The 26866-nt window shown below is 37.9% G+C and overlaps 3 protein-coding genes and 4 pseudogenes across 3 annotated transcripts; 4 read left to right on the top strand and 3 right to left on the bottom strand.

Moving 5' to 3' along the window:
* Positions 1 to 3245: 3245 nt before the first annotated feature.
* On the top strand, positions 3246 to 4172 carry LOC144646473 (adenosine receptor A3-like; annotated as a pseudogene).
* Positions 4173 to 5482: 1310 nt separating this feature from the next.
* LOC144649870 (beta-1 adrenergic receptor-like) lies at positions 5483 to 7083 on the bottom strand. The gene has a single exon (XM_078509466.1). The coding sequence runs from the start codon at positions 6577 to 6579 to the stop codon at positions 5626 to 5628; it is 954 nt and encodes a 317-aa protein (XP_078365592.1). The 5' UTR covers positions 6580 to 7083; the 3' UTR covers positions 5483 to 5625.
* A 778-nt stretch (positions 7084 to 7861) lies between these two features.
* Positions 7862 to 8794, top strand: LOC144646467 (adenosine receptor A3-like). The gene has a single exon (XM_078506070.1). It carries the CDS (start codon positions 7862 to 7864, stop codon positions 8792 to 8794), a length of 933 nt encoding a protein of 310 aa, XP_078362196.1.
* A 4591-nt stretch (positions 8795 to 13385) lies between these two features.
* On the top strand, positions 13386 to 14722 carry LOC144649860 (adenosine receptor A3-like; annotated as a pseudogene).
* A 2889-nt stretch (positions 14723 to 17611) lies between these two features.
* On the top strand, positions 17612 to 18825 carry LOC144649853 (beta-1 adrenergic receptor-like; annotated as a pseudogene).
* A 1969-nt stretch (positions 18826 to 20794) lies between these two features.
* Positions 20795 to 22167, bottom strand: LOC144646458 (beta-3 adrenergic receptor-like; annotated as a pseudogene).
* Positions 22168 to 22711: 544 nt separating this feature from the next.
* LOC144649843 (adenosine receptor A3-like) lies at positions 22712 to 24399 on the bottom strand. The gene has a single exon (XM_078509442.1). The coding sequence runs from the start codon at positions 24376 to 24378 to the stop codon at positions 23401 to 23403; it is 978 nt and encodes a 325-aa protein (XP_078365568.1). The 5' UTR covers positions 24379 to 24399; the 3' UTR covers positions 22712 to 23400.
* Between the last annotated feature and the right edge of the window lie 2467 nt (positions 24400 to 26866).

The following is a 26866-nucleotide window of genomic DNA, read 5'->3' as shown; positions in this document are numbered from 1 at the left end:
TCTCCATTTCTTAAAGGCTCCAAAACGAAGCTTCAGTAACATCTATGAGTGAGCTACGAACACTTTTGAATTATTACTCGCGGTATATTTCCAGATACTACTGCAACTCATGCCTCCACCTCGAATAAGCGCCCACCCTGTAGGTAGTAAAAGTTGATAAGCGCCCGCCTCAATAAGCGCCCCCTTCCAACCTCCGTTAATATAATACCCTGGAGTGCACAAGAGGAGTATTGATTATTATTGAAAGTGCGATTGAAATTGACTTAGTACTACTGAGAGACTTTCGCGAAGACCGTTTTTTTATATTTTACAAAAATTTAAACTTTTAATAAACAGCTTAAGTTTTGCTTTGGTACATCTTCACGTTTTATTATTATACATTGTTTTGTTGCAAAAAAGTAGCTACTTGCTTATAATGTGCGCCCAGCCTCGAATAAGAGTTCACTCTCAAGGTCCAAAATTAAATAAGCACCCACGTCGCTTAGTCGAACAACTTCGGTACTTGACATCAGTTCTTTCTATTTTTTCGTATTTTTCGGCCTACATGTAAACCAGCTGGTACGTCTCTGCAGGCTTAACTGCAGGACGCACTAAAACCATCGTTGATAAGTGTAATGTTTCCATTACATAAACATTTTTATTTTCATTGTCATCGTAACATATTTCCTTTAATGCGAGAGTGTCTCGGTTGAAATATAGTGTTTTTATAAGTATGACCGGGAACTGGCTATGACCTTACTTTACTATCTTGAAATTGAACAGACTAAATCACTATAAAAGGTGACAGCAAAGAAATATCAATTAAAAGGAAAAATATGACTAGATATTCACAATTTCAAGTAGTATGGTAGGCACAAGTTAGGCCTCTTTTTGGGGTGTAATCTCCTTAGCCAACGGTGGAATACACACCACCACCACCACCAAAACTGCCACCACCACCACCACAACGTCCGCCACCACCACTACGCTACGGCGTACACGACCACAACTTCCACCACCGCCACCACCGCCACCACCACAACACTATTATTGTTTTCCAACACCATCACAAGTGATGACGGCGGGAGATTGCAAACAACAGAATTGTGGTGTCAGTTTTGAAGACAATAGTAATGCACTCTACACTTTATTCATGAGATCTAGACAATACCTATACCATCACGCCTGTTAATGTATTCTACACCAGGATAATGAGATTCCGTCCCAAAAAGGGGCCTAAACGGTGTCTACCATACTACTATTTCTCCTCCTTTGTTTACTAAACATCCTGTCAAAAAATCAAATTTGACTAACTGTAATCCACTTCCATCTTTATAATCTTGTCCTTCTTCTCCAAAATACTTGTTCTATTTTGCTTTGTGGAATCATGCAATCCAATTTATTTGTATTTCTAATTTATTTGGTAGTATTTGGCAATATAATTTGGAAATTAGGAAAGAGGACTTTAGATTATCATGTCGGGAAACTGTCCCTTTAAAAAGAACGTGAGACGATATTATGTCGGGAAAAACCCCCCTAAATTCCCTGGGGTGTGCCGCTAAACCGGTCTACTGTAATAAACCTTCACCTTACTTCACAGCAAAATATAAGTGTATGATATAATTATTTTAGACTTGATATTTTAAGATATGTTCAGGCCTATTTTATCTCACGGAGATTATTATTTGACTTCATTCTCTCCCCTCAAATAATCCAAATGCAATCTGCAAAAAAAAAAAAAAACGGATTAGTTTCTCCACATTTTAAAATTGTTTTAGATATACTAAAACAATTGAAGGTACTTCCTCCCACGGATCAATCATTAGTCACTTTTGTTTAGACATCTAAGAGTTTGAGAGCCCACATTAATTTCTATTTTATTGACAATACCACGCAACTACCATGAACATATGTCATGTATAATTATTGTAAACATGCTGAAATTCCAACCAACGAAAATATATTACTCTCAGTCAACTCCCTGTCCTCCCAGATTGTTGATCTCTTCTTAAATCCCTGAATTTAATTTATACTTACCACACAAAGAACTATGAACTGTACGAGGGTACGCCAATCGTTTGGAAAATATAGGCATCAGTAATATTTTTACCGCTAGCATTTGTCGAAATTTAGTCCTTCATCATCAATGACATTCAAGGGGGAGGGGTCGGGGCTTTGAATGACATGAATACAAACTGTGCAGTGTGAACAAATGGGAACACGTCAGAAACTGACAAAAAGGTCCAACAATACTTTTATAAATATTGTAATAGCCTTCATTTGCCTTCTCTTTTAAGCATTTTTTTTTGAAAGCTCGTAATCCATCTCTTTCTGATGAAACAGATCGATATCGCAAGGCGACTTATTATATTTACATACGTTTGTAAACTACATGGGATACTGTTTTAAATTATTATAATTACTGCATTAAATTCCTTAAAATCAAACTCGGATTTTACCTTCCTTTCATTTGTGGACAAGATTAATTCAGTATTAGAGAAGGAACAATGGTATTTTCAATCAGTAGACATGAAAATTTAATCTGATCACAAATCATTTTCTTAAATTAGTGCATGTTGCAATAGACAATGACTTTGATCACACAACTATGATTGTAATTTCATGTGTAATTGTCTGTTCGTGATGTATACCAAAGCTTAATTTAATATTCATACCCATTGACGTTTCTAGTGACTGGTTTGGCTTAATAAAAAGCACAAAATTGGTTTTCATAAGCTTTTTTCTCCTTTTATAACGTTGAAGAAACGCTTGTGAAAATTGGAAGAAGAAGAAACAACTGTATAATCAATCCTTTCTAAAGCGTGTCTAGTTTTCCTAAAATTAGATCACATTTCTATAACACAATTTAACTCTCTGTAGTTTAATTTACTACTGTGTGCATAAAAAGAAACATCCGTTGAGGTAATAACGTTACCTCCAATTCGGGAAAACATAGGTCTAAAAGAATAATCTCTTCAAAATCCAGAGGTTTTGTTTGGATTCGATAAGATTAGTAGTCGATCGGAAGCAAACTAATTAAATCGATTGATGAAAATGTCATGGACGCTTTTTTGTTGAACTGTATAAAACACTCCACGCACTGCCCAACGCAGACAAAAAACATTTTCAATCAATTCAATATATTTGTTTTAATATCTTCAGTATCAATATAAATATAATAAGCCCGGGAGATAAAGTAAACTGCACACTAAAAAGGACCACATTTCAAATCTATACGCGCGTTGGCAACAAGGTCAGTTTTGGAAATGTTGCAAATGATTGGTAACGAGACAACCCAAATTCTGTTTTGCAGTCGACATTGGGATGGCCATAATTACATTCTTCACTTTTACACATTTCTTGTGGTCTTCTACGTTCCTCTAGGCATAACAGCTACTCTTGGGAACAGTTTGATCTTGTTTGCCCTTCACAAGGATACATCTCTTCATCCACCATCAAAACTATTGCTTCGCTCTCTGGCGGTCACTGATCTTTTTGTTGGCATCGTTTCCCTTCCAATAGCGATCACTCTCTTGTTGTCCGTTGTAAAAGAAAACTGGAACCTCTGCCGATTGGCAAAATACTCGGTCTACGTTATAACCACGATTTGTTCCGGTGTCTCTTTGGCGACATTGACCGCCATAGGTGTGGACAGACTACTCGCTCTGTTGTTGAGGTTGCGATACAGACAAGTTGTAACCGTCAAGCGAGTCCGTGTGATCGTTCCCCTTTTTTGGCTTAAAAGCAGCGTGGTCGGTCTTCTTTGCGTTTGGAATATGACTGCTTACTTCATCGCAAGCGGTGTCTTTATAGCCTTAGAAGTAATAATTTCAACTTAATATTACACGAGAATCTTTCGTACAATTCGACGTCAACAGACACAAGTACAGGATTCTCTTGGAGATCAAAGAACAAGTAATTCGCCAAATATGGCAAGATTCAAGAAGACAGTTTTCAATGCGTTGTGGGTTCATCTCACACTTGCAACATGTTATCTTCCTTTCGCTGTAGTAACGGTTGTAATCGCTATTCGTGGATTTAGCACGTCTCTTTTTCTGGCCGAGGGTATAGTGGTAGCTCTTGTTTACCTTAACTCTTCGCTGAATCCAGTTCTTTACTGCTGGAAGATCAAAGAAGTTCGACAAGCAGTGAAGGAAACGATAAGAAGGTTTTGCGATTGTTTCTCAATTTAACTGGAAAAAATACTGAAAGGTAAACCTCACGTTACATAACTTGCAGTGTCCATTCAGGACCGTAGCCAGAAAAAGATTATGATCAAGGAAATGTCCATGGGTAAACTTTTGGGTATTTTTACTTTTTTAATCAATAAAAATGTAAGGTGGTTAAGACATCACGACGTTTTGCAAAAAGTAATCGTGAAATTACATCGTTTCCTGGCATTGTTTGTATTTGCGACTGATTCTGGTATTGCTATGTAAATAACAAAAATTATCTTTATCTAGAGTTATACCCTTGGTAAATCCCAGCGTCACATAAACCTAAAGCAATTACTAAAGAGAATGGTGCTGTCGCCGATTGACGCCACTCCTGAAACAATATCGAAATATTATCACGTCAGAAGAATCACGATATAAAGTGCTAGCGAGACACCTGGCGATATTTGGTTCGATCGTCACTAGTCTCCCCGAATGACTACTCGTTCGAGTAAGATGAAATAACTGGCTATATGTTGTGTTGGAAGTTTTCGTTTTCTTGACTATTCGGTGTTAACTGACCACTCCATAAAGCCTACGCCGGGTCAATGTGACTCATCTTGCCACAGTATATTCCGGTTTCCAGAGCATTCAATGACAAGGTATTTCTAATCCTCCCTTGATAGGATGCTAGTCGACCATTAAAGCGGCTACCATATTGGTATTACAGTAAATTATATATCATTTATATCTACGTGGAGAGAGACAAGAAGAGTGTTTTGCCCAAGAACCCAAGAACACAACCCAGTGCCCCCGGCCAGGGCTCTATCCTTACAGCTCGATTCAGAGACGAACGTGCTAACGTAAGGCCACCGCGTTTCCCACTACATATTATAAAATGTCATTTACTCCCCTTCCATCACTGGCATGTACTAAAATCTGAACGGCGAAAAGAAATCACCAAGACAACCCAAACGGCCGAAACGAGCGAAACGAAGCAATATCACCGAAAGAAGCGAAACACATTGCCATTATTGTGAGCTAACAGTCTGATTAATTTTTTTTTTTTTTTTTCCTTATTAAAATTTTTTTTTTTTTTTTTTTTTTTTTTTTCCTTTTTGTTATTTTTTTTTTTTTTTTTTTTTTGGTTTCTTTTTTTTTTTTTGGTTTTTTGTTAATTTCCCTAAAATGTATTTTTTCGAAAAAATTAATTTTTTTTTTAAATAAAAATATAATAAAAACATAAATTTTTTAAATTAAAAAAAAAAACACCAACAAAATTTAATTGGACCCCCCAGGTGTTTTCTAAACCCAGAATGTATAAATAATAAGACGAAACCACGTTTGACTTATGTCCTGTAAACTTGTAATAACTTGGAAAAATTTAAACTGAAGGAAAAATATTAATGTTCACTCAGCTCCCCGAGATTATTGATCTCTTACTGAATGATTTTCGTCTTTTATGAAATCGAGAAAAGCGAGTTACGTTCACTTAGCTCCCTTCAGTGTTCGTTGTTTTCTCAACTGAATGACGTTGAAAGCGATTTCCTTCCGAATTTCGTCTTAGAAATGGAAAAGTGCGAATTAAAGCTTCATAGAATTCGCCGTTCCGCAAGCAATACACCCACGGGTTTATTGCCGATGAAGTAAACGCGACCGCTTCGACTGGTGCCCATACTTTGGACCAAGTCAATCGTTTGCTAAAATAATGAATCAAAGAAACTACTAGACTTGGCAACCAGCAAACAACAAACAGCCCAACCACAATGCTAACTGTCTTGGCAGCCTTAAAGTTCTTTTTTCTTCTTTTCGCAGCGTCTTCATTTTGTAAAGTGTGGTCAGTTGCAATTTTCTTGGACTGCACTGTGGCGGCTTTTAAGATCCGAATAGAGCACAGTATAATGATGATCATTGGTATCAATACCGTTATGATTGTAAAAGAGATATATAATGTCGATAGCACCGTAGCATCGTTAATTAAGAATCTCGAGCATGGAAGAACCAAGGACATGAACCAAACAGTGGCTATGAGCACATTACATCGCCTGGTATTTATAATGTCTACGTAGCGTAGTGGATAAAAGATGGCAATATGTCTATCCAGGGTAACGCAGCACAAGTTAAATGTCGTAGCTACTGCTGTGTGGATCCAGAGATAGTCAATAGCTTTACCGTGGGTCTGCAAGTGATCTGGGTTATAAGCTGTGTATCTAATAGATATCCACACTGGGTCTATAACAAGTCCTACTAAAAAGTCTGCTGCTGCCAATGAGGTAAGGAACAAGTTCGAAATTGTTCTTAGCGATCTATTTCTGATGATTAACCACAACACAATCCCGTTTCCAATAATGGCCGCCAAACCTGTGAGACCATAACACGTAGATAAAATTATCTTTGCCGCTGTACTTAACTCGTTAGCTTTACAACAAGTGCTATTGTCGTTCATAATTGCCGTTTCTTTTCTTTCTTCTTAATGCTTTGCTTTAGAAAATGTTTAAAATCCTTTTAGTGAGCTGCTAGATTTGTGTTCCTGTTTGATTTTGCAAATTGACATTCTATATCGGCCCTTTTAAAAGCTGTCATTTCGTCAGACTACGCAGCATCAGCATATTAATTGTGTGTGTTTAGTGTTATTTTCTCCGTACTACAATGTCATATACTTTCATTTATTTTTAATTCTTTTTTTTTTTTTGGTTGTTTCACCGTTGATTATTTATTCAACGAGGAAGCTTTGCAACTGAAAGCTCGACAAGAGAATATTATAATAATCGTAGCCGCCAAAAGAGTTACCAGCTGGGTAATATCATCAAAATTAAAATTTTAGATGTCGCCCCGGGGATGCAGGTGAAATTGCTCGTCACGCGACTTTCTTTCAACAGGTCAATGAATATGTTCAAAAGGCTACTGGCCTCTCTGGAACCTCTATTTTCATTTGCCCATTGTAAACTCTCCCTGTGTTGTTTTCTAGGGCTATGGCATCGTTGTGATCTGTAAGTTATTATTTTAAGAACCAATGACCTTCGTATGTTGAATGTTTTGACATATTCAAATAGTGTTATCTGTGTTATTTACCTGACTGTGGATGTATATTGTCTGATGAATAAAGTTGACACTTTTAAATGTTGAGCCTGCCAGTTTATATATTTAAATACTGTTACGTAGCCGTTTTTTAGTCCTGGGTTTTTTAGCGGACACAATTATGTAATTGTCAAATAAATTATTCTCGGCTCCAGTCCCCAAGTGGGGCATGGACAATAAGTAAATTGTCAGCCGTAAAATATTTTTCCGTTTTATTTGTTCAACAAGCACAAAGTAAGGCTGAGGAGATCTCTTTAATTCCTCTTATATCTTTTAAAATATGCCAATTTTTAAAATGATTCCAATCCAAACGTTGGAGAAAAGTTAACGTTGAAGGGAAGTGTCTTCACGCCCACTCAAAATTAACATACCCCAGAAAAAGCACTTTACCAGCGTCAAAAACGTTAATTGCAAAGGATCACCTGCCATGTAAAAAGAAAAGTATTGCCGGCCGTGGACAAAATACTACGTTCAAATAATAAACGTTCACAGCAACGCAACAAAAGCACCAATTACAACTCAAGTCCTTCTACCATTCAGGACAAGAAAATCAACTTTGGGAAAGAAGAAATTAGGTACAACGAATAAGAACCAAACTGTTTAATTTCCACCCAGTCATTAACAAGTCCATTAAAGAAATCCGGGAAAAGATGTCAAACGTCAGCGACGAAGGCAGAAAAGAAATGTTTCGCGAATTTATTTGCACTGTTTCGGAAGGTAAAAATGATAAAGAAACTGCCATTCATTACATTTTGATATCGTCTGTATGCATTTTTCTTACAATAACAGCTACTCTTGAGAACAGTTTGATCTTAGTCGCCCTTCACAAGGATACGTCTCTTCATCCGCCTTCAAAAATACTTCTTCGTTCTCTGGAAATCACCGATCTTTGTGTTGGTGTGATTGGACAGCCAGTAACAATTGCTTCTATTTTCTCGGCTCTATTTCAACGTACGAACCTCTGTCGGGTGACCCAAATATTGGCTCAATTTAACAACACGATATTTTCAGGAGTATCTCTTCTAACAGTGACCGCAATAAGTGTGGACAGACTTCTCGCTCTGTTGTTGAGGTTGAGATACAGACAAGTTGTTAGTGTCAAGCGAGTTCGTGCGGCCGTTTTCCTATTTTGGATTATCACCATCGCGGTCGCCATTCTAAACTACTTTCTCTTCATAAATTTTTACTTTCTTACCACCGTAAGTGCATGCATTGTTCTTCTGCTTCTTATCTCAGTTTATTCTTACACAAGAATCTTTCATACAATTCGACGTCAACAACAGCAAGTGCAAAATACTCTGGGAAGTACCGGTATAAACATTGCGCGATACAAAAAAACAGTTTTCAATGCATTGTGGGTTCACCTTACTTTAATAGTATGTTACCTTCCTTTTGCCTTAGTATCAGGTCTATTGGCTGTTCATGGATTTAGTTCGACCCTCTTTTTAGCACAATTTTGGGCGTTTACTCTAGTTTATCTCAATTCGTCGCTTAATCCAGTTCTTTACTGCTGGAAAATCAAAGAAGTTCGACAATCAGTAAAAGAAACGATAAGACAGCTTTTCACTCGTTTGACGTCCTGAAAAGAAATTTAAGATCACGAAGGATGAAGAAAGATTAAGGCAAATTTTGAATTTATCGCCATTTTTCTTTATTAATTTATTGAATTCCTCATTTCAAATCATCGTCAATGTTGTTAGACTTTTAAAATTTAAAGGCTCTGCAAAAAGAAATTCAGTAAAATTCGCTTTAAAATACTAGACTTTGTATAGGAGTAATTTACTTCAACCCTTGTACGTGGGAGCAAATTAAAAATTAATTACCTTTTTAATAATGTGCAAAACTAGTGCTGAAATGTCCATGGTGTTTCAAGACTCTTTCAAGAGAGTAGCACATAGCTTTGCTTTCTATATTTTAATTATATAATTAATATCTCAGTACTCTTACTATAGTTTCCTCAAAGATGTAAGCCTTCCCTAGTTCATAGCACCATGGTCAAAGAAAGAAACTGCTATCTTTGGGTTTGTCGATCTAACATTTTTTAGTGGAAACTCAGCTTGTTCTATTGAAAATCCGCGAATCTGATTGGTTCTCCCACTGTTTTCTATTTTAACAATAGAGTGTTTCTGTCGAGGAACTATTTAACAATTAGACGGCAAGCTCGAGGTTTCTACCGGCTGATATTGGCGAGGGGCGAAGCCCCGAGCCAATATCAAAAGCCGGTAGAAACCGAGAGCGAGCCGTCTAATTGTGTTAGCATAACCCACTGACCGATCTATTAAACACAAGATATAGCTAGAGTTGATTTATTGAATGTTTTGATTGATAAAATTCAGCGAAAACTAGCGCGCGCTCCGGGCCTTCTACGGATCAATAGTAGGCACCTGTGTAGCCAATCGATTGCGCGATTACCAATAGTAGGTCAGTGTGGTTATGCTAACGGCTGATAGTTGCCCGCGGAAATTTGATGTTCTTAAAACAAATATTAGCCCGAGAAGCGGCTTCGAGGGCTTATGCTGTTTAAGGACATCAAATTTCAGGGGAACTATAGACGATAGTTCCGAGAAAAACATTTTGTTTTATTGTTACACTAAATTTTCTTCCGCGCGCACATACAAAAAGAGCATCGTGAATTATTTTTACTTTTCAGGATAAAAAACTCATGAAAGGAAAACAAAAACAAGCCAGAAGAGAAACCCACTAAAGCAGTGTTGTTTTGTCCGGGCACTTCGTCGGCGCCCGGAATCCCGGGTCGGGAATTATTTTAAGGAATCAAATTTCAGTATCACCATAGTCGAGACGAAACATCTATTTCTTTATTGTTCAACTAAATTTTCTTCCCTACAACTCGTAATATTTTTACTTTTGAGGATAACTCATGACGATAACAAACGAAACAAAACAAACGAGAAACTCACTATGCAGTGAATTGGTTGGGTTTTTGTCTGGCGCTACAAAAACAGTCACGCGGGCACTATCGATCCGGGCATTTCGGGGGCCTGGGCTGATGTGCCCTCCGGCGACGCGGACGGGCACAACCCCTGGAGCGCAATCGAAGGACCCAAAGCAAAGCCTTCGCTTTCCATTTTCATATCATGGGAGTCCCTCTTGTATCCTTTTAACGGAAGCAGGGTTTCTAAGATGTCAAAGCCAGTATCAAACCTTTTTATTCTGGCTACAGCATTAGTAACGGACTATGTTAGAAAGGAAATGATTTAACATTTTAATAAATGAGTAATTATATAATTAAGTGTTTCTTAAATATAATGTCTTGATGCACTAAAATTAAAAAAAAAAATCGTTGCCAAAAGGGATTAGTGGTATCATGAACGACACAAAAGCCTAAATGGCGAATTAAGAAACCTTCATAGCACCATGGTCAAAGTAAGAAACTGCAATCTTTGGGCTTGCAGATCTAATACCTTATGGAACTGAGATTTCAAGCGAACAGCGGCGGAAAATTGGGCCTAAACTTAAGCAGGATTAGGAAAACCAGATGTCGTTTATAATGGTGTTTCCGCGACCGTGACATTGAATGTCCCCTTTCATATCCCGAGCCACAGGCGAGGGTTAATTTTATTGTCGGTAGTACAACAAAAATAGACAGGTTTCTCCTTATGCCAAAATAAAAATGCTTCGTCATGCTTTGTTTGCAAAGACTCGTGCACAACGACCACACAACCTCATTCTCGTCCCCATAGCCCTTTCGTTTCTCTTAGCCGGCTGGGCCTTGGCACGAGAAAACGAAAGGACACAGGATTTCAAGGTCTAGATTTTAAGACTTCCGGTCTTCATGTATGCAGTCATGACGTCTCAAAAGAATGTATGAGACAGTCGTTAGGGACGGACCATTAGAAAAGTGATAGCGGGGGGGGGGGGGGGGGGGGAATTTTCGGCTTGCACAATTTTTTTTTTCTGTCCATTTCTTGTGCAGGAATTTTTTTTTTGGGTGAAACCCTCTGCTCGAATTTTTTTTTAGACAAATGGTTTTTTTTTCAGGCAAATGCCATGTATTGCTACTTTATACAATGTTTTTTACAAATGTTGCTTTGTTCATTATTTGCTTAATAGTTTAAATATTTTAAAAATGCTGTTGTTCATTGATTTCATCCGTTAGGGACTGTTAACAAGTACGGAGAGGGGGGGGGGGGGGAGGGGGGTCAAGGGGCGGTGCAATTGGAAAAGAAAAAAATGTGACCCAACCCTTCCTTCTATCTCAAAATTGACTGACCAAGCCCTGATCGAAGGTTGGAAATAACATGATTCACCCCTTTCTGCAAAAAATAGTTACCGGTAATAAGGAAAAAGTCTTTTTGATTGTCTGTAAATACTGTAACGGATTAGAGGTTTTTGAATTGACATCAGCTTTTAAAGTGCGATCCCAATCATACACCACCCTGTGTCCTATATCCCTAATGGACACTGTGATTCTATTTACATCTTCTTTCGGTTCTTAACACACCAAAGCAGGATGAATTTCTCACTTCGTATAACAGATTTGTGTTTTTCACATATTTCTATGTAAAGTCCGTGGGAAAACTTAGACATAAACATATGCAAAAACTAAAACAAAACGTAATAGAAATTCAGTACTAATTACTGCAGAAATCATATTTGACAGGAATTGACAACAGGAACTACAACCACTGTACCATTCATCTGTTTGAGAAATGAGTTAACTAGTAAGCAATCTACGCAGGCAGGAGAGAGACGAGTTAAACGAATTTTATGATCACAATCTATGTAGGGGGGTCTGGGGGCATGATCCCCTAGAAAATTTTGAAATTTCTCTGCTCGGAAATGCTATTTTCAGCGTTCTCCACCATATATTTCGTCGAATAATTGATCTCATCAAGTGTTAAATGATGACAGGTATTTTCAGAGCTTAATAGGACCCTTCCTTCTGCACGATTTTTTTTTCTTTGCCGTCCCCTTTGCACGATTTTTCTTTCTTATCATTTTGGCTTGCATGATTTTTTTTTTTTTTTTTTCGCCACCCCCCCCCCCCCTCATCACTTTTCTAATGGTCCGTCCCTTAGGTTTTCGACTTCCGTATAGGAACTCTTTCTTCCAAACAGCCAATCAAAAAATTCGAATTGATTCAAAAATCCTATGTCCCCAGAGCCCTTCGTTTTCTCGTGCCAAGCCGGCTAAGAGAAACGAAAGGGCTATGGGGGCTATGGGGACGAGTAATATGATCCAAATTTAACAAATTCAAAAAGTGTCATTTTGTGGATTTTAGCAGCCCAATAAGTAAATATTCCAGTTGTTTGTTTATGAGCTAAACATTCATTTGGCGCGTTTAACTGTTACATCATAGCGATCAGACACTTAAGCGAAAGGGACACCAGGTTCATCACGTATCCCGCAATGAAAAGGCATTTCATTGCTGGCAAAAAGGAGTTTATTTCCTCAAATGTAAACTGTTCAGCCCGCCACCTGCTAACATGATTGAATACTAGCAAATACTGTCATTTAGCGGACTAAAGTGACACATAGATAAGTGTTGCATTTGTCAAATATTTTACTTTCAACTTCACCTTTAAAGTGTACGTGGATGACATCACGTTCGTCGGCCTTAAAATATTCTTATTTTTTGTTCAGGAAGCAAGAATCGTGAAGAAGATATCCCTCTCTTTGTTTAATAGGCCGTTTATAGCTAAAATCAAATCCGACAAGACATCCGTTTTAAAAAGAACTGTGACATCTGCACATAGAAACTAATAAGTGCACTTAGATGATAAAAATAGTATCATTTCAGAAGTGGATTTTTGCGGGTAAATTTCAATGCTTAACCTGCTTGCAAAGTGTGCATGGCTAATTAGTAAGGCAAAGCAGTATGAAAGTCAATATAAAATTTAAGGGAAGTTTTACCTTTACATCATGTCTTCCGGGCCCAATTAAAATTAACATGACGTAGCATTTCACCAGCACCAGAAAAGTTAATTAAAAAAGGAACAGTACTACAATAAAAATACAGAGAGAGTCGCGTACGCAAGCCTAGCTTCGTTTGCGAATTAACACTCACAAACAGAAGAGCTTCGCAGCTGGTATTACATTTTAATTGATTTTTTTTTAAACAACTCAGTTGGGGCAGGCGTGCATGGCCAGAGGTTAGCACAGCAATCCAATATCTGCAGTGTGAAGGACAATATAAAAATAAAGGGAGGTTTCAACTTTACAGGATGTCTTCCGGCCCAATCTAAATTAACATCACGTACCATTGAAAAAAGCATTTTACCGGCACTAGAAACGTAAATTAGAAAAGGGATAACTGCAACAAAAAGAGTGAGTCGTGCATGCAAGTCTCATTTTAATAATTTACACTCACAGAAAGAAGCCCTTTGCAGTCGGAACTGACTGAGCTATCTGCTACATTTCAGTGCTTTCGTTTTAACAAGTCAACTGGGGCAATCTACACTTTGGAATGATGTCAAACTCTAGCGACGAAAGAAGTAAAGACACGTTTAACGGATTTCAGTTTTGTAATATATCATACGGTGATGAAGATCAATACACTGACCTTCTCTACGCATATAAGTTTTTCGCGTCCTTATGCATTTTTCTAACAGTAACAGCTACTCTGGGAAACAGTTTGATCCTAGTCGCCCTTCAGAAGGATACATCTCTTCATCCGCCATCGAAAATACTGCTTCGTTCTCTGGCAATGACCGATCTTTGTGTCGGTGTGATTGGTCAGCCAGTGACCATCACGGTTATTTTCTCAGCTTTATTCGAACGATGGAGCCTTTGTCAAGTCGTTCAGATAATGGATCAGTGTCTTAACGGGATGCTTTTTGCTGTATCTCTACTAACACTGACCGCAATAAGTGTAGACAGACTTCTCGCGCTGTTGTTGAGGTTAAGATACAGACAAGTTGTGACTGTCAAGAGAGTTCGTGCGGTTGTTTTTCTCATTTGGCTTGTAACCAGCGTGACAAACGTTCTCGTTTCCGTTTGGAGCATACCTCTTTACTTCTTACACATCCTCCAGTTTCTAACAATCCTTCCTGCTCTTATAATTTCAACTTATTCTTACACAAGAATCTTAATTGCAATACGTCGTCAACAAATGCAACTACAAGATACGCACGGCCGGCGGCCAAACAGGTAGTACAGGGCTAAACATGGCGCGATACAAAAAGACAGTTTTTAATGCATTGTGGGTTCACCTTACACTTCTAACGTGTTATCTTCCTTTTGCTGTAATATCGGGTCTGACGATTGTCCAAGGCTTAAACTCGACTCCTGTCATAGCACATGTATTTGGGCTATGTCTAGTTTATCTCAATTCGTCGCTGAATCCAGTTCTCTACTTCTGGAAAATAAAAGAAATCCGACAAGCAGTAAAGGAAACAATAAGACAGTTTTGTGCTTGTTTGTCATCTTAAAACGAATCTAAAGAGAAGCAGGCAGGATTATAAAAAGACCAATGTTGTATATAAGGACACATCTTCTATATATATATACACATTTAATGTCTACTTTCAAGGAGAGATTCGCATAGACGTAAGAGGCTTCATATGTTAGTAGTTTACTTCATTTCTTGTACTTAAAAGAGGAAACATTATTATCCATTTAATAATAAAGTGCATAACTATGTTTACTCACATGCCCAATTGCAAGTGTCTCATTAGTGACCGTGACCGCCCGAACTCCTCAAAACGGCGTGTGCAATAGGCCATTTCCGATATATTAAAATTCTAACTTGGCTCCGAGGCTTGGGGGAATTAAACAAAGGATATCACGTCGAGTTTCAGGGATGAATAAATCATTTCTTTTGTTTTATTCCCCCAAGCCTCGGAGCAAAGTTAGAATATTAATATATCGGAATTGGCCTATTGTTATTGCTATTTAGAGGAACTTAAATTATAATTTTCGCAAGAAAAATCATTGTTATTATCGGTTGAAAATATTTGTGAAGACTTAAGCAACATATCTATCAGTTTGGGCAGTTGGCGGTAGTCAGATCTGACGGATTTCTCAGGAAGAGCGAAACGTTCCCGCCCTCCACGATTCTCAGGGTCGCACCTTTGACAATTGCGAGCAACCCTTAAGTCGCCCTTTCCGGGTTACCAAGGGGTGTGCAGTTGAGGCGGGCGCAGTTGAAGCGTCAGATAGGGGACAAAATAGGAACTTAAATTTCGTGTTGTCGTCAGGTTTCACTCTTCGTGTCGTCGTGTTTTTCGTTTCGTCTTAATATAGTTAAGTCGTTGTGTTTTTCGTTATTCGTACTTTTGCTTTGTCGTCGTGTTCTTCATTCCGTTGTAATTTAGTTTAGTCGCGTTCTTCATTTCGTCGTAATTTTATTTAGTCGTGTTCTTTATGTCGTCGACGACGATATAAGTAGGTCTGCGGCAACTGGATGTTACTTAAACTGGGGACGGGAAACGGAGAACGGGGAACGGGGAACGGGAAATGGGATTGGGAACGGAGAACGGGGAACGGGGAACCGGAAAAGAATGGTCAGTGGTTCTTTCATTAATAATATAAAATTATTCCTAAATGTCGGGTAATAAGGTGAAGAAAAGGAGGGAAAAATCACTCTGTGGGTACTCGGGCTAGTGTACATGTGTAAGGCAGAGCACCTTCGAAGGTCTCATTTGCCTCCCTTCCCTACGGGAAAAAAGTGTCGTCGCCCTGACAACTATTGCCCAATCATAGCGTGAGGCTGCACGTGAAAGGCAAGGCTAACTAAAAATGCGTCCACTCTATCGGAGGCAAGGTCTTAGAGAAAGCCAAAAGTGTACAAACCTTGGTTATTTTATCCGTATTCTTAAAAAGGAGGGGGGGGGGGGGGGGGGGGGGGGGGGGGGGGGGGGGGGGGGGGGGGGGGGGGGGAAAAAAAAAAAAAAAAAAAAAAAAAAAAAAGAAAAAAAAAAAAAAAAAAAAAAAAAAAGAAAAAAAAAAAAAAAAAAAAAAAAAAAAAAAAAAAAAAAAAAAAAAAAAAAAAAAAACCCACCCAAAAAAAAAAAAAAAAAAAAAAAAAAAAAAAAAAAAAAAAACCCCCCCCGACAAGAAAAAAAAAAACCCCCCTACCCGCCTCGGCCTCGCTTCGCGAGGAATCAAGGACAGAGGCAGCTGGATCAAAAATTTACCGTAGCGAAAGTATGGTCTTCGAACTATACCCATACGAAGTTTTGGAGTGAGCGGATGAAATTAAAAGCTATTTTTGGCTTGGTTTTGTCAAGCAGTGGTGTTTATCAAGCGTCGGAAGTGTTCACCCTTGCATAAATTTAGGTAAGAGTAAATTAAAATTAAAAATATCGGTAAAATAGGGTTTAAATGCTTTAGGACAGCCAAGAAACAGCCTGGGCTCCATGTGGTATTTCTTTCATATTATGCAAATGAGCTTACTAAACGAAACGTCAATAGAACCGTTTTTATCGATATACTTCACCATTAAAATATTGTCCACGGCCAGCAATACTTTCCTTTTTATGTGGCAGATGAACCGTTGCAATGAACGTTTTTGACGCTGGTAAAGTGCTTTTTTCTGGGGTATGTTAATTTTGAGTGGGCGTGGAGACACTTCCCTTCAACTTTTCTTCAACGTTCGGATTGGAATCATATTAAATGGGCGTATTTTAAAAGACGTAGAGGAAAGAAATCTCCTCAGTCTTACTTAATGCTTGTTGAATAAATAATACTGAAGTATATTTTACGGCTGACAATTTACTTATCATCGTCCATGCCCCACTCAGTATGGACTAAAGCCGAGAATAATTTATTTGACAATTACATAATTGTGTCCGCTAAAAAAACAGGGCTGAAAATCGGCTACGTTACAGTATTTGAATATATAAACTGGAAGGCTGAACATTTGAAAGTGTCAAGTTTACTCATGAGACAATATACACCCGCAGTCAGGTAAATAACACAGAAAACACTATTTGCATATGTCAAAACATTCAACATACGAAGGTCATCGGTTCTTAAAACAATAACTTACAGATCACAACGATGCGTTAGCCCTAGAAAACATCACAGGGTGTGTTTACAATGGGCAAATGAAAATAGAGGTTCCAGAGAGGCAGTAGCCTTTTGAACATATTCAATGATCTGTTGAAAGAAAGTCGCGTGACGAGCAATTTCACCTGCATCCCCGGGGCGACATCATAAATTTTATGACATTACCCAGCTGGTAACTCTTTTGGCGGCTACGATTATAATAATATTCTCTTGTCAAGCTTTTAGTTGCAAAGCTTCCTCGTTGAATAAATAATCAACGGTGAAACAAACAAAAAGGAATTAAAAATCATTGAAATTATATGACATTGGAGTACGGAGAAAATAAAACTAAACACACACAATTAATATGCAGATGCTGCGTGGTCTGACGAAATGACAGCTTTTAAAAGGGTCGACATAAAATGTCAATTTGCAAAATGAAACAGGAACACAAATCTAGCAGCTCGCTAAAAGGATTTAAAACATTTTCTACAGCAAAGCATTAACAAGAAAGAAAAGAAACGGCAAATATGAACGACACTAGCACTTGTTGTAAAGCTAACGAGTTGAGTACAGCGGCAAAGATAGTTTTATCTACGTGTTATGGTCTCACAGGTTTGGCGGCCATTATTGGAAACGGGATTGTGTTGTGGTTGATCGTTAGAAATAGATCGCTACGAGCAATTTCCAACTTGTTCCTTACCTCATTGGCAGCAGCGGACTTTTTAGTGGGACTTGTTATAGACCCGGTGTGGATATCTGTCAGATACACGGCTTATAACCCAGATAATTTGCAGACCCACGTTAAAGCTATTGACTATCTCTGGATCCACACATCAGTGGCTACTACATTCAACTTATGCTGCGTCACTCTGGATAGACATATTGCCATCTTTCATCCACTACGCTACGTAGACATTGTAAATAACAGGCGATGTTATGTGCTCATAGCCACTGTTTGGTTCATGTCCTTGGTTCTTCCATGCTCGAGATTCTTAATTAACGATACTACAGTGCTATCGACATTATATATCTCTTTTACAATCATAACGGTATTGATACCAATGATCGTCATTATATTTTGCTCTATTCGGATTTTAAAAGCCGCTGCAGAGCAGTCAAAGAAAATCATAACTGACCACACTTTACAAAATAAAGACGCTGTGAAAAAAAAGGAAAAAGAACTTTAAGGCTGCCAAGACAGTTAGCATTGTGGTTGGGCTGTTTGTTGTTTGCTGGTTGCCAAGTCTAATAGTTTCTTTGGTGCATTATTTTACCAAACGAGTGACTTGGACCAAGGTGTGGGCACCAGTCGAAGCGTTCGCGTTTACTTCATCGGCAATAAACCCGTTGGTGTATTGCTTGAGAAACGACGAATTCTATGAAGCTTTAATTCGCACTTTTCCATTTCTAAGACGAAATTCAGAAGAAAATCGTTCATTTGAGAGAACAACGAACATTGAAGGGAGCTGAGTGAAGATAACTCGCTTTTCTGGGTTTCATAGAAGAAAGTTTATTGCAATTTTACAGGACATAAGTCAAACGTAGTTTCGTCTTATTATTAATAAATTCTAGGTCTTAGAAAACACCTGGAGGTTACCAATTGAAATTAAAGCTGGCGCTCGTGCTTGTGTTTAATTTTAATTTAAAAGAAGCTTTTTAGATACTGAACCATGGGGCTACTTTAATATAACTTTAGATCTTCAATAAAAACCATGATTGATGATGATTAATCCGTGGAAGCAAGCCCCCCAAATGATGTAAGCATGTACTAAAAATCGAAATAGCGAAAGGAAAGCACCGAAACAAAACAAAACGAAACAATTAACCGAAACGGCTGATACGAGCGAAACGAAAATATCACCGAAAGAAGCAAAACCCATTACCATTATTGAAAGTTAACTGTGAACAGGCTAACCTGACCTTTATTCAGGCTAACCCGGTGTGTTATTCAGGCAAAGGGTTAGCCTGAATAACGCTTAGGTTAGCCTGTTTACGGTCAACTTTCAATAATGGCAATGGGTTTCGCTTCTTTCGGTGTTGTTGTTTCGCTTCGCTCGTTTCGGCCGTTTTTGTTGTCTCGGTGATTCCTTTTCGCCGTTTCGGGTTTTAGATCATACCAGTGATGGAAGGGGAGTAAAATGTCATTTTATAATATGAAGTGGCAAACGCGGTGGCCTAATGCTAGCGCGCTCGTCTCCATGCAGATAGAGCCCTGGTCGGGGGCATTGAGTTGTGTTCTTGGGTAATTAATATTTAAGACACTCTCACAGTGCCTCTCTCCACCTAGATATAAATGAGTACCGTGAATTTACTGTAGTACCAGTGGCATCCGTTTGATGGACTAGCATCCTATCCAGGGAGGAGGTAGAATTACTCTATGTCGCTTAATAACACCAGGAAACCGGGATATTGGCCTGACGTATATTTTATGGAGTGGTCAGTTAATGCCGTATGGTGAAGAAAATGAAAACGTCCAACACAACATATAGCCAGTTATTTCATCTTATTATTCAACACATGCGCGCGCTACCCATATATGGTCAAAATGTTAACGTTATCTGTCATCCGTACATAACAGATATCCTGCGATATACGTAGGTTGCGAAGATTCCTCCGAAATCTTGTAAAGCGCTGCATAATTACAGTTTTTCTATCTGCAAAATGTGTTTCTTTGACAATTTGTTGAATAATAAAACAATTATCCTGCTCAATCTTGCGGAATATCGTCTGATTTTAGCCAACTCGGCCTACGGCCTCGTCGGCTAAGTATCAGGCGATATTCCGCGCGATTTCGCAGGATAATTGTTAATTACTCGATCGAGTAGTCATTCGGGCGACTGATGATGATCAAGTCAAATGTCGCCAGGTGTTTCGCCAGCGCTTTATATCGTGCGCATGATTATTGCTTCGATAATGTTTCAGGAGTGGCGTCAATTGGCGACAGCACCATTTTCTTTAGTATTTTGTTATGGGTGTAAATGACGCTGAGTTAACCCTAGATATAGATAATTTTTGTTATTTGAATAACAGTACCAGAATCAGTCGAAAATACAAACGAGGCCGGCAAACGAGGCAATTTCACGATCTGCAAAACATCGTGATTGTCTTAACCAAATTATTGATTAAAAAACATAACTAATTCAAGTGTGTGTCTGTAGATTCCAATATCGTGTTTATATCGTGGTTGAAATAAAGTATATCATATCTTATTATGTTGTTAAGAAATGGGGTAAAAATTTAGGAGACCGGCTGGCACAACCACTTAAATTCCGAGTGCTTTCCCGGGCATTGAATCGACTCTTTTAAATGCGTTGCGATATGTCAAAGAATTGTTCTAATATACAAAATAAGTTTCAAATTGAAGGAAAGATGAAAATAATATTTTTCTAAGGTAGAAAAAGCAAAAAAAAAGGAATAATAAACCGAGATGGTTACGAGTGAGGAAGATTTATACGGATTGCGAATATTTTGGCCGCTTGCAATGTCCTTTACTGTTCCACCATATTAGTTAACAACACTTCCTAGGTAAGTAGACTTCTACACATTATTATTCCCCATCGGCACTGGTATATGACCTGCTGTCTGCCTCCACAGCCCTGGGACTATGACGGCCGTTCGGGCCTCACTCCTCAGTCATTTTTTTCGTTTTCGTGCTCTGGCGGGAGTCCACATTCCTCAGTTCTCCTCGGCCCCACCCGGCCTTCTTCAGTTTTTCCAGTATGTGGCCCCGCTTCGTTCCCTCTGCTCGTTTCCATGTAAACTATTGACGAATTGAGATAAACAAAACTTACCGCCACACCCTCGGCCAGAAAAAGAGACGAGCTAAATCCACGAATAGCGATTACAATCGTTACTACAGCAAAAGGAAGATAGCATGTTGCTAGTGTGAGGTGAACCCACAACGCATTGTAAACTGTCTTTTTGTATTTCGCCATATTTGGCGAATTGCCTTTTCTATGAACTCCAAGAGAATCTTGTACTTGTGTCTGTTGACGTCGAATTGTACGAAAGATTCTCGTGTAAGAATAAGTTGAAATTATTACTTCTACTGCTATCAAGACACCGCTTGCGATGAAGTATGCCGTCATATTCCAAACGTAAAGAAAAGCAACCACGATGCTTTTTAGCCAGAAGAAAAAAACGGCCAAACGAATTCGCTTGGCAGTTACAACTTGTCTGTATCGCAGCCTCAACAACAGAGCGAAGTCTGTCCACACATATGGGGGGCAGTGTCGCCAAAAAGAAGCCGGAAAAAAAAAAGATAAAAAAAAACAGAATATATAGACAATCTACACAGGTTCCAGTTTTCGTTTACAGCAGACAACAATAGAGTATCGCTATTGGCAGGGAAACGACGCCAACAAAAAGATCAGTGACTGCCAAAGAGCGAAACAAGAGTTTTGATGGCGGATGAAGAGATGTGTCCTTGTGAAGGGCAAACAAGATCAAACCGTTCCCAAGAGTAGCTGTTATGGCTAGAGGAACGTAGAAGGCCACAAGAAATGTGTAAAAGTGAAGAAGATAACTGTGGCCGTCCCAATGTCGACTGCAAAAGAGAAATCGGGTTGTTTCGTCACCGAAGTTTGACATCGTTTGCAATATTCTTAGTCAGACCTTGCTGTAAACGCGCTCATTGGCTTAAAATTTGATGCTTTTTGGTATTCAGTTTCCTTTATACCCTAAGCTTGTTAATATTTTGTTTTTGATACGAATAATATTAAAAATGTTTTTAATCAATTGAAAATTTTTAAATATTTAGTGTCTGCGTTGGGCGGAATGTGGAGTATTTTATACATTTCAACAAAAGCACACCAATGATATTCTTTATTAATCTGTTTAATTAGACTGCCTCGGATCGAGTACTTATCTTGCCGAATCGAAACAAAAAACTCTGCATGTTGTTGAGATTATACGTCTAGACGCATGTTTACCTGAATTGGAGGGAAACGGAGTTACCTCCACGGATGTTTCTTTCTATGCACACAGTGGTAAATTCAATCATGGACCTAAGTGATGTTCAATAATTGAAGCAATTAACTTAACCACTTGTGGGGTTTAAACCCAACTACAGAGAGTAAAATCATGTTATAGAAATGTGTGTGTAATTCTGGGAAAACCTAGACACGCTTAGGAAATGACTGATTATACTGCTGTTTCTTCTGCTTTCAATCCTCACGAGGTTTTCTTTTAATATATTTTTAATCTCCCTCAGAAAGAGCTTACGGAAACCAATTTTTGTGCTTTTTTTTCAGCCAAACCAAATTTTATCGCATCAAAAGGTTAAGAACGTGCGTTGGTTAAGAGAATGTGTGACACTTCGCTTTGGAATAAACACCTCCAGGAAAAGACAACGAAAGAATCATGGAAATCGACTATCAAACTTGTTTAATTCAAGTCATTGTCTACTTTTTAAGAAATCAATTTTTAATTTTTAAGATTAAATTGCCATGCCTACTGATTAAAAAGAGCACTGTTTTTTCTAACACTGAGCCTTTTTTGCCATGGATTTTATTTATTAATCTTGCTCACAATAAAAGGAAGGTGATTCTAAGGAAATAAAAGAAATAATAACCTTTCAAAACAATATGCTAGGTAGTTGACTGTGCATATAAGTTTACAAACGTATGTAAATATAATAACTTTCGTTTGTTATGATAGGGTATTAAACTCTTGCTTGTATATGTTGCGATATCGAACTTTAAAGCAGCCACTCAATACGTTATAATAACAGGTTTTGAATTTTCCATATCATAGTATAGTTCCTTTAAGAGGTCCTCATAGTATAATTTTGTACATGTAACTTGGATTCCCTGTGAATGATTCAAGCTATAAACAGAGATTAAGCTTATTCATTCCTTTTTGCTTTTTTCTTTTTCTTTATTTATATGACAACTTTATTGCAATAAGGTGAATCTTAATATATCAGGTCTGGAATATGCTATATTGTGTACTTATATTTTGCTGTGTAATTAGGTGAAGCTTTAGGAGACCGGGTTAGTGGCCCACTTGATGAAATTTCAGAGGAATTTTCCAACGTCTCAATGGAATGATTTTTCTAACGAAATTAAACTTAGTGTTGTTAAAACTCCATCAAAAGGCATGGTATAGATTGCACCCCTTTTTTATTGTACATTCGCGATCTTCTTAATGTTATTGGTTTGATTTACTTATCATCGACGCACCCCAAGTACACTAAGCTAAAAAGAAAATTCGTCAATATGTTTGCTTAACTCAGCTAAATTAATTGAACTAGTGGAAACTGCAAAAATACGTTACATTTTTCAGTCACATTGAGAAACGAGGCACAAAACTGTCTTAACGTTTCTTTCACTGCTTGTCGAACTTCTTTGATTTTCCAGCAGTAAAGAACTGGATTCAGCGATGAATTGAGATAAACTAGAGTTACCGCCACACCCTCGGCCAGAAAAAGAGACGCGCTTAATCCACGAATAGCGATTACAACTGTTACTATACCGAAAGGAAGATAACATGTTGCTAGTGTGAGGTGAACACACAACGCATTGAAAACTGTCTTTTTGTATCGCGCCAAATTTGGCGAATTACTTGTTCTTTGAACTCCAAGAGTATCTTGTACTTGTGTCTGTTGACGTCGAATTCTATGAAAGATTCTTACGTAAGAGTAGGTTGATATTATTACTTGTAATGCTGTCAATACACCACTTTCGACGAAGTACGCAGTCTTATTCCAAACGTAAAGAAGACCGAGGAAGCAGCTTTTCAGCCAAAATAGGAAGACGATCACACGGATTAGCTTGACAGTTACAACTTGTCTGTATCGCATTCTCAACAACAGGGCAAGTAGTCTGTCTACACCTATGGCGGTCAATGTCGCCAAAGAGACACCGGAACAAATCGTAGTTATAACGTACACCGAGTATTTTGCCAGTCTGCACAGGTTCCAGTTTTCTTTTACAACGGACAACAAGAGAGTGATCGCTATTGGAAGGGAAACGACGCCAACAAAAAGATCAGTGACTGCCAGAGAGCGAAGCAATAGTTTTGATGGTGGATGAAGAGATGTATCCTTGTGAAGCGCAAACAAGATCAAACTGTTCCCAAGAGTAGCTGTTATGGCTAGAAGAACATAGAAGGCCACAAGAAATGTGTAAAAGTGAAGAAGATAACTGTGGCCGTCCCAATGTCGACTGCAAAAGAGAATTTGGGTTGTTTCGTTACCATTTATTTGTAACATTTCCAAGACAGACCTTGTTGCCAACGCGCGTATAGACTTGAAATGTGATGCTTTTAAGTGTACAGTTTCCTTTATCCCCTTAGATTGTTTCTATTTTTATTGCTACTTATGATATTACAGAAGTATCTTTGAATCAATTTAAAATGTTTTATTGTCTGCGTTGGGCGGTAAGAGGAGTGTTTTATATATTTCAACAAAAGGGCGTCCATGATATTTTAATCAATCCATTTAATTAGTTTGCTTCGAATCGCCTACTAATCTTGCCGAATCCAAACAAAAACCTCTGGATTTTATATACATTATTCTTTTAGACCTATCAATTTTCTACCGACTTAGGGGTAACGTAATTACCTCAGTCAACGGATGTTTAATTTCTTTTTATGCACACAGTAATAATTTCAACGGGCCTTTGAAATGTTTGATTATTGAAGCAATTAATTTAACTACTTTTGGGGCTTTAAACTGAACTACAAAGAGTTAAATTGTATTATAGAAATGTGATTTAATTTTAGAAAAACTAGACACCCTTTAGAAATGACTGATTATACAGCTGCCTTTCTTCTTCTCCTAATTCTCACTAGCGTTTCTTCAACCTTATAGAAATGGATATTTCAAATTTTTTATCCCCCTTAGAAAAAGCGGGGGGGGGGGGGGGGGGGGGGAGGGAGGGGGGGGGGGTGGTCGTGGGCCTGGTGGGGAAAATTGTTTGGTGGGGGGGAAAAAAAAAAAAAAAAAAAATGAAAAAAAAAAAAAAAAAAAAAAATATTTTTTTTTTTTTTTTTGAAGCACATTTTTTTTAAAATTCCAAACCCCCCCCCCAAAAGAGACCCCCCCCCCCCCCCCCCCGGGAAAAAAAGGTTATGCAAACCAATTTATGTGCTTTTATACCCAAACCAGTCACTAGAAACGTCGTTGTGTATGAATATTAAACTTTGCTTTGGTATAAACACAATCACGAACAGGCAATGACAAATTAAATTGCAATCCAACTTGTGTGATCAAAGTCATTGTCTATTGCAACATGCTCTAATTTAATTTTTCCCCGATTTTTTTTTAAGAAAACGATTTGTGATCCGATTGAATTTTCATGTTTACTGATTGATAAAAGCATTGTTCCTTCTCTAGCGATGAAGCGCTCCTGTCTTGGATTTTATTAATTAATCTTGCCTATAAATGAAAGGAAGGTAATTCGAGTTTGATTCTAAGAAGTAGATGCAATAGTTATATTAATTAAAAAAAGGATGCCATGTAGTTTTTTTACAAACGTATGTAGATATAATAAGTCGCCTTTTTATGATAGGGTATTAAACCCCTGCTTATATATGTTACGATATCGATCTGTTTCATCAGAAGCAGATGGATTACGAGCTTTCAAACAAAAAACTGCTTAAAAGAGAAGGCAAAGTGAAGGCTATTACAATATGTTTAAAGTCTTGTAGGACCTTTTTAGTCAGTTTCTGACGTGTTCCCATTTGTTCACAGTACACAGTTTGTGTTCATGTAATTCAAGGCCCTGACTCCTCCTCCTTGAATGTCATTGATGATTTAGGAGTAAATTTCTGCAAATGCTAGCAGTAAAAAAATTAATAATGCCTGTATTTTCCAAACGATTGGCGTACCCCCGAACGGTTAATTGTTCATCTGTGTGGTAAATATAACTTCAATAAATATAAAGAAAATTCAGGGTTTCAGAAAGAGATGAACAATCAGGGAGGACAGGGATTTTACTGATGCCTTTATTTTCCAAACGATTGGCGTACCCTCGCACGGTTCACTGTTCTCTGTGTGGTAAATATAACTTTAATAATATAAATTAAATTCAGGGATTCAGGAAAAGATCGACAATTAGGGAGGAAAGGCTATTTAATAGCTATTTAATCTTTTAATAGCTCAGTGAGGAGTCCCAATTGAAATTAACGTTGGCTCTCAAGCTCTTAGATGTCTAAACAAAATTAACGTGACTGATGATGGATCCGTGGAAGAAAGGACCTTCAACTGCTGAAACAATTTTAAAATTTGGAAGAGCAAATTCAACTGTTTTTTGCAGATTGCATTTGGATTTTTTGATTGGAGAGAAAGAAGTCAAATGATCTCCGTGAGATAAAATAGGCCATATTTTAGAATATTAGGTATAAAATGATTATATCATGTACTTATATCTTGCTGTAAATTCAGGAGACTGGATTATAATTAGTGGCACACCCCAGAAAAAAATTCAGAGAAGTTTTCCCGGACATAAAATCGTCTCACGTCGAAATCCTCTTTCCTAATTTCCGCATTATATTGCCAAATACTATCAAATATACAAATAAATTGGATTAAATGATTCCACAAAGCAATATAGAACAAGTATTTTAGGAAAAAAGGACAAGATAATAAAGATCGAAGTGGATTGCAGTTAATCATATTTGATTTTGTGACAGGATCTTAAAAAATCAAAAGAGGAGAAATAGTAGTATGGTAGACACTGGTAAGGCCCCTTTTTGGA

The sequence above is a fragment of the Oculina patagonica genome, chromosome 1, assembly GCF_052425735.1.
Source record: "Oculina patagonica isolate OP01 chromosome 1, crgOcupat, whole genome shotgun sequence".
Taxonomy (NCBI): Eukaryota; Metazoa; Cnidaria; class Anthozoa; order Scleractinia; family Oculinidae; genus Oculina; species Oculina patagonica.
Note: the sequence above shows the minus strand (reverse complement) of the source record. Positions and strands in the feature narration are given on the sequence as shown.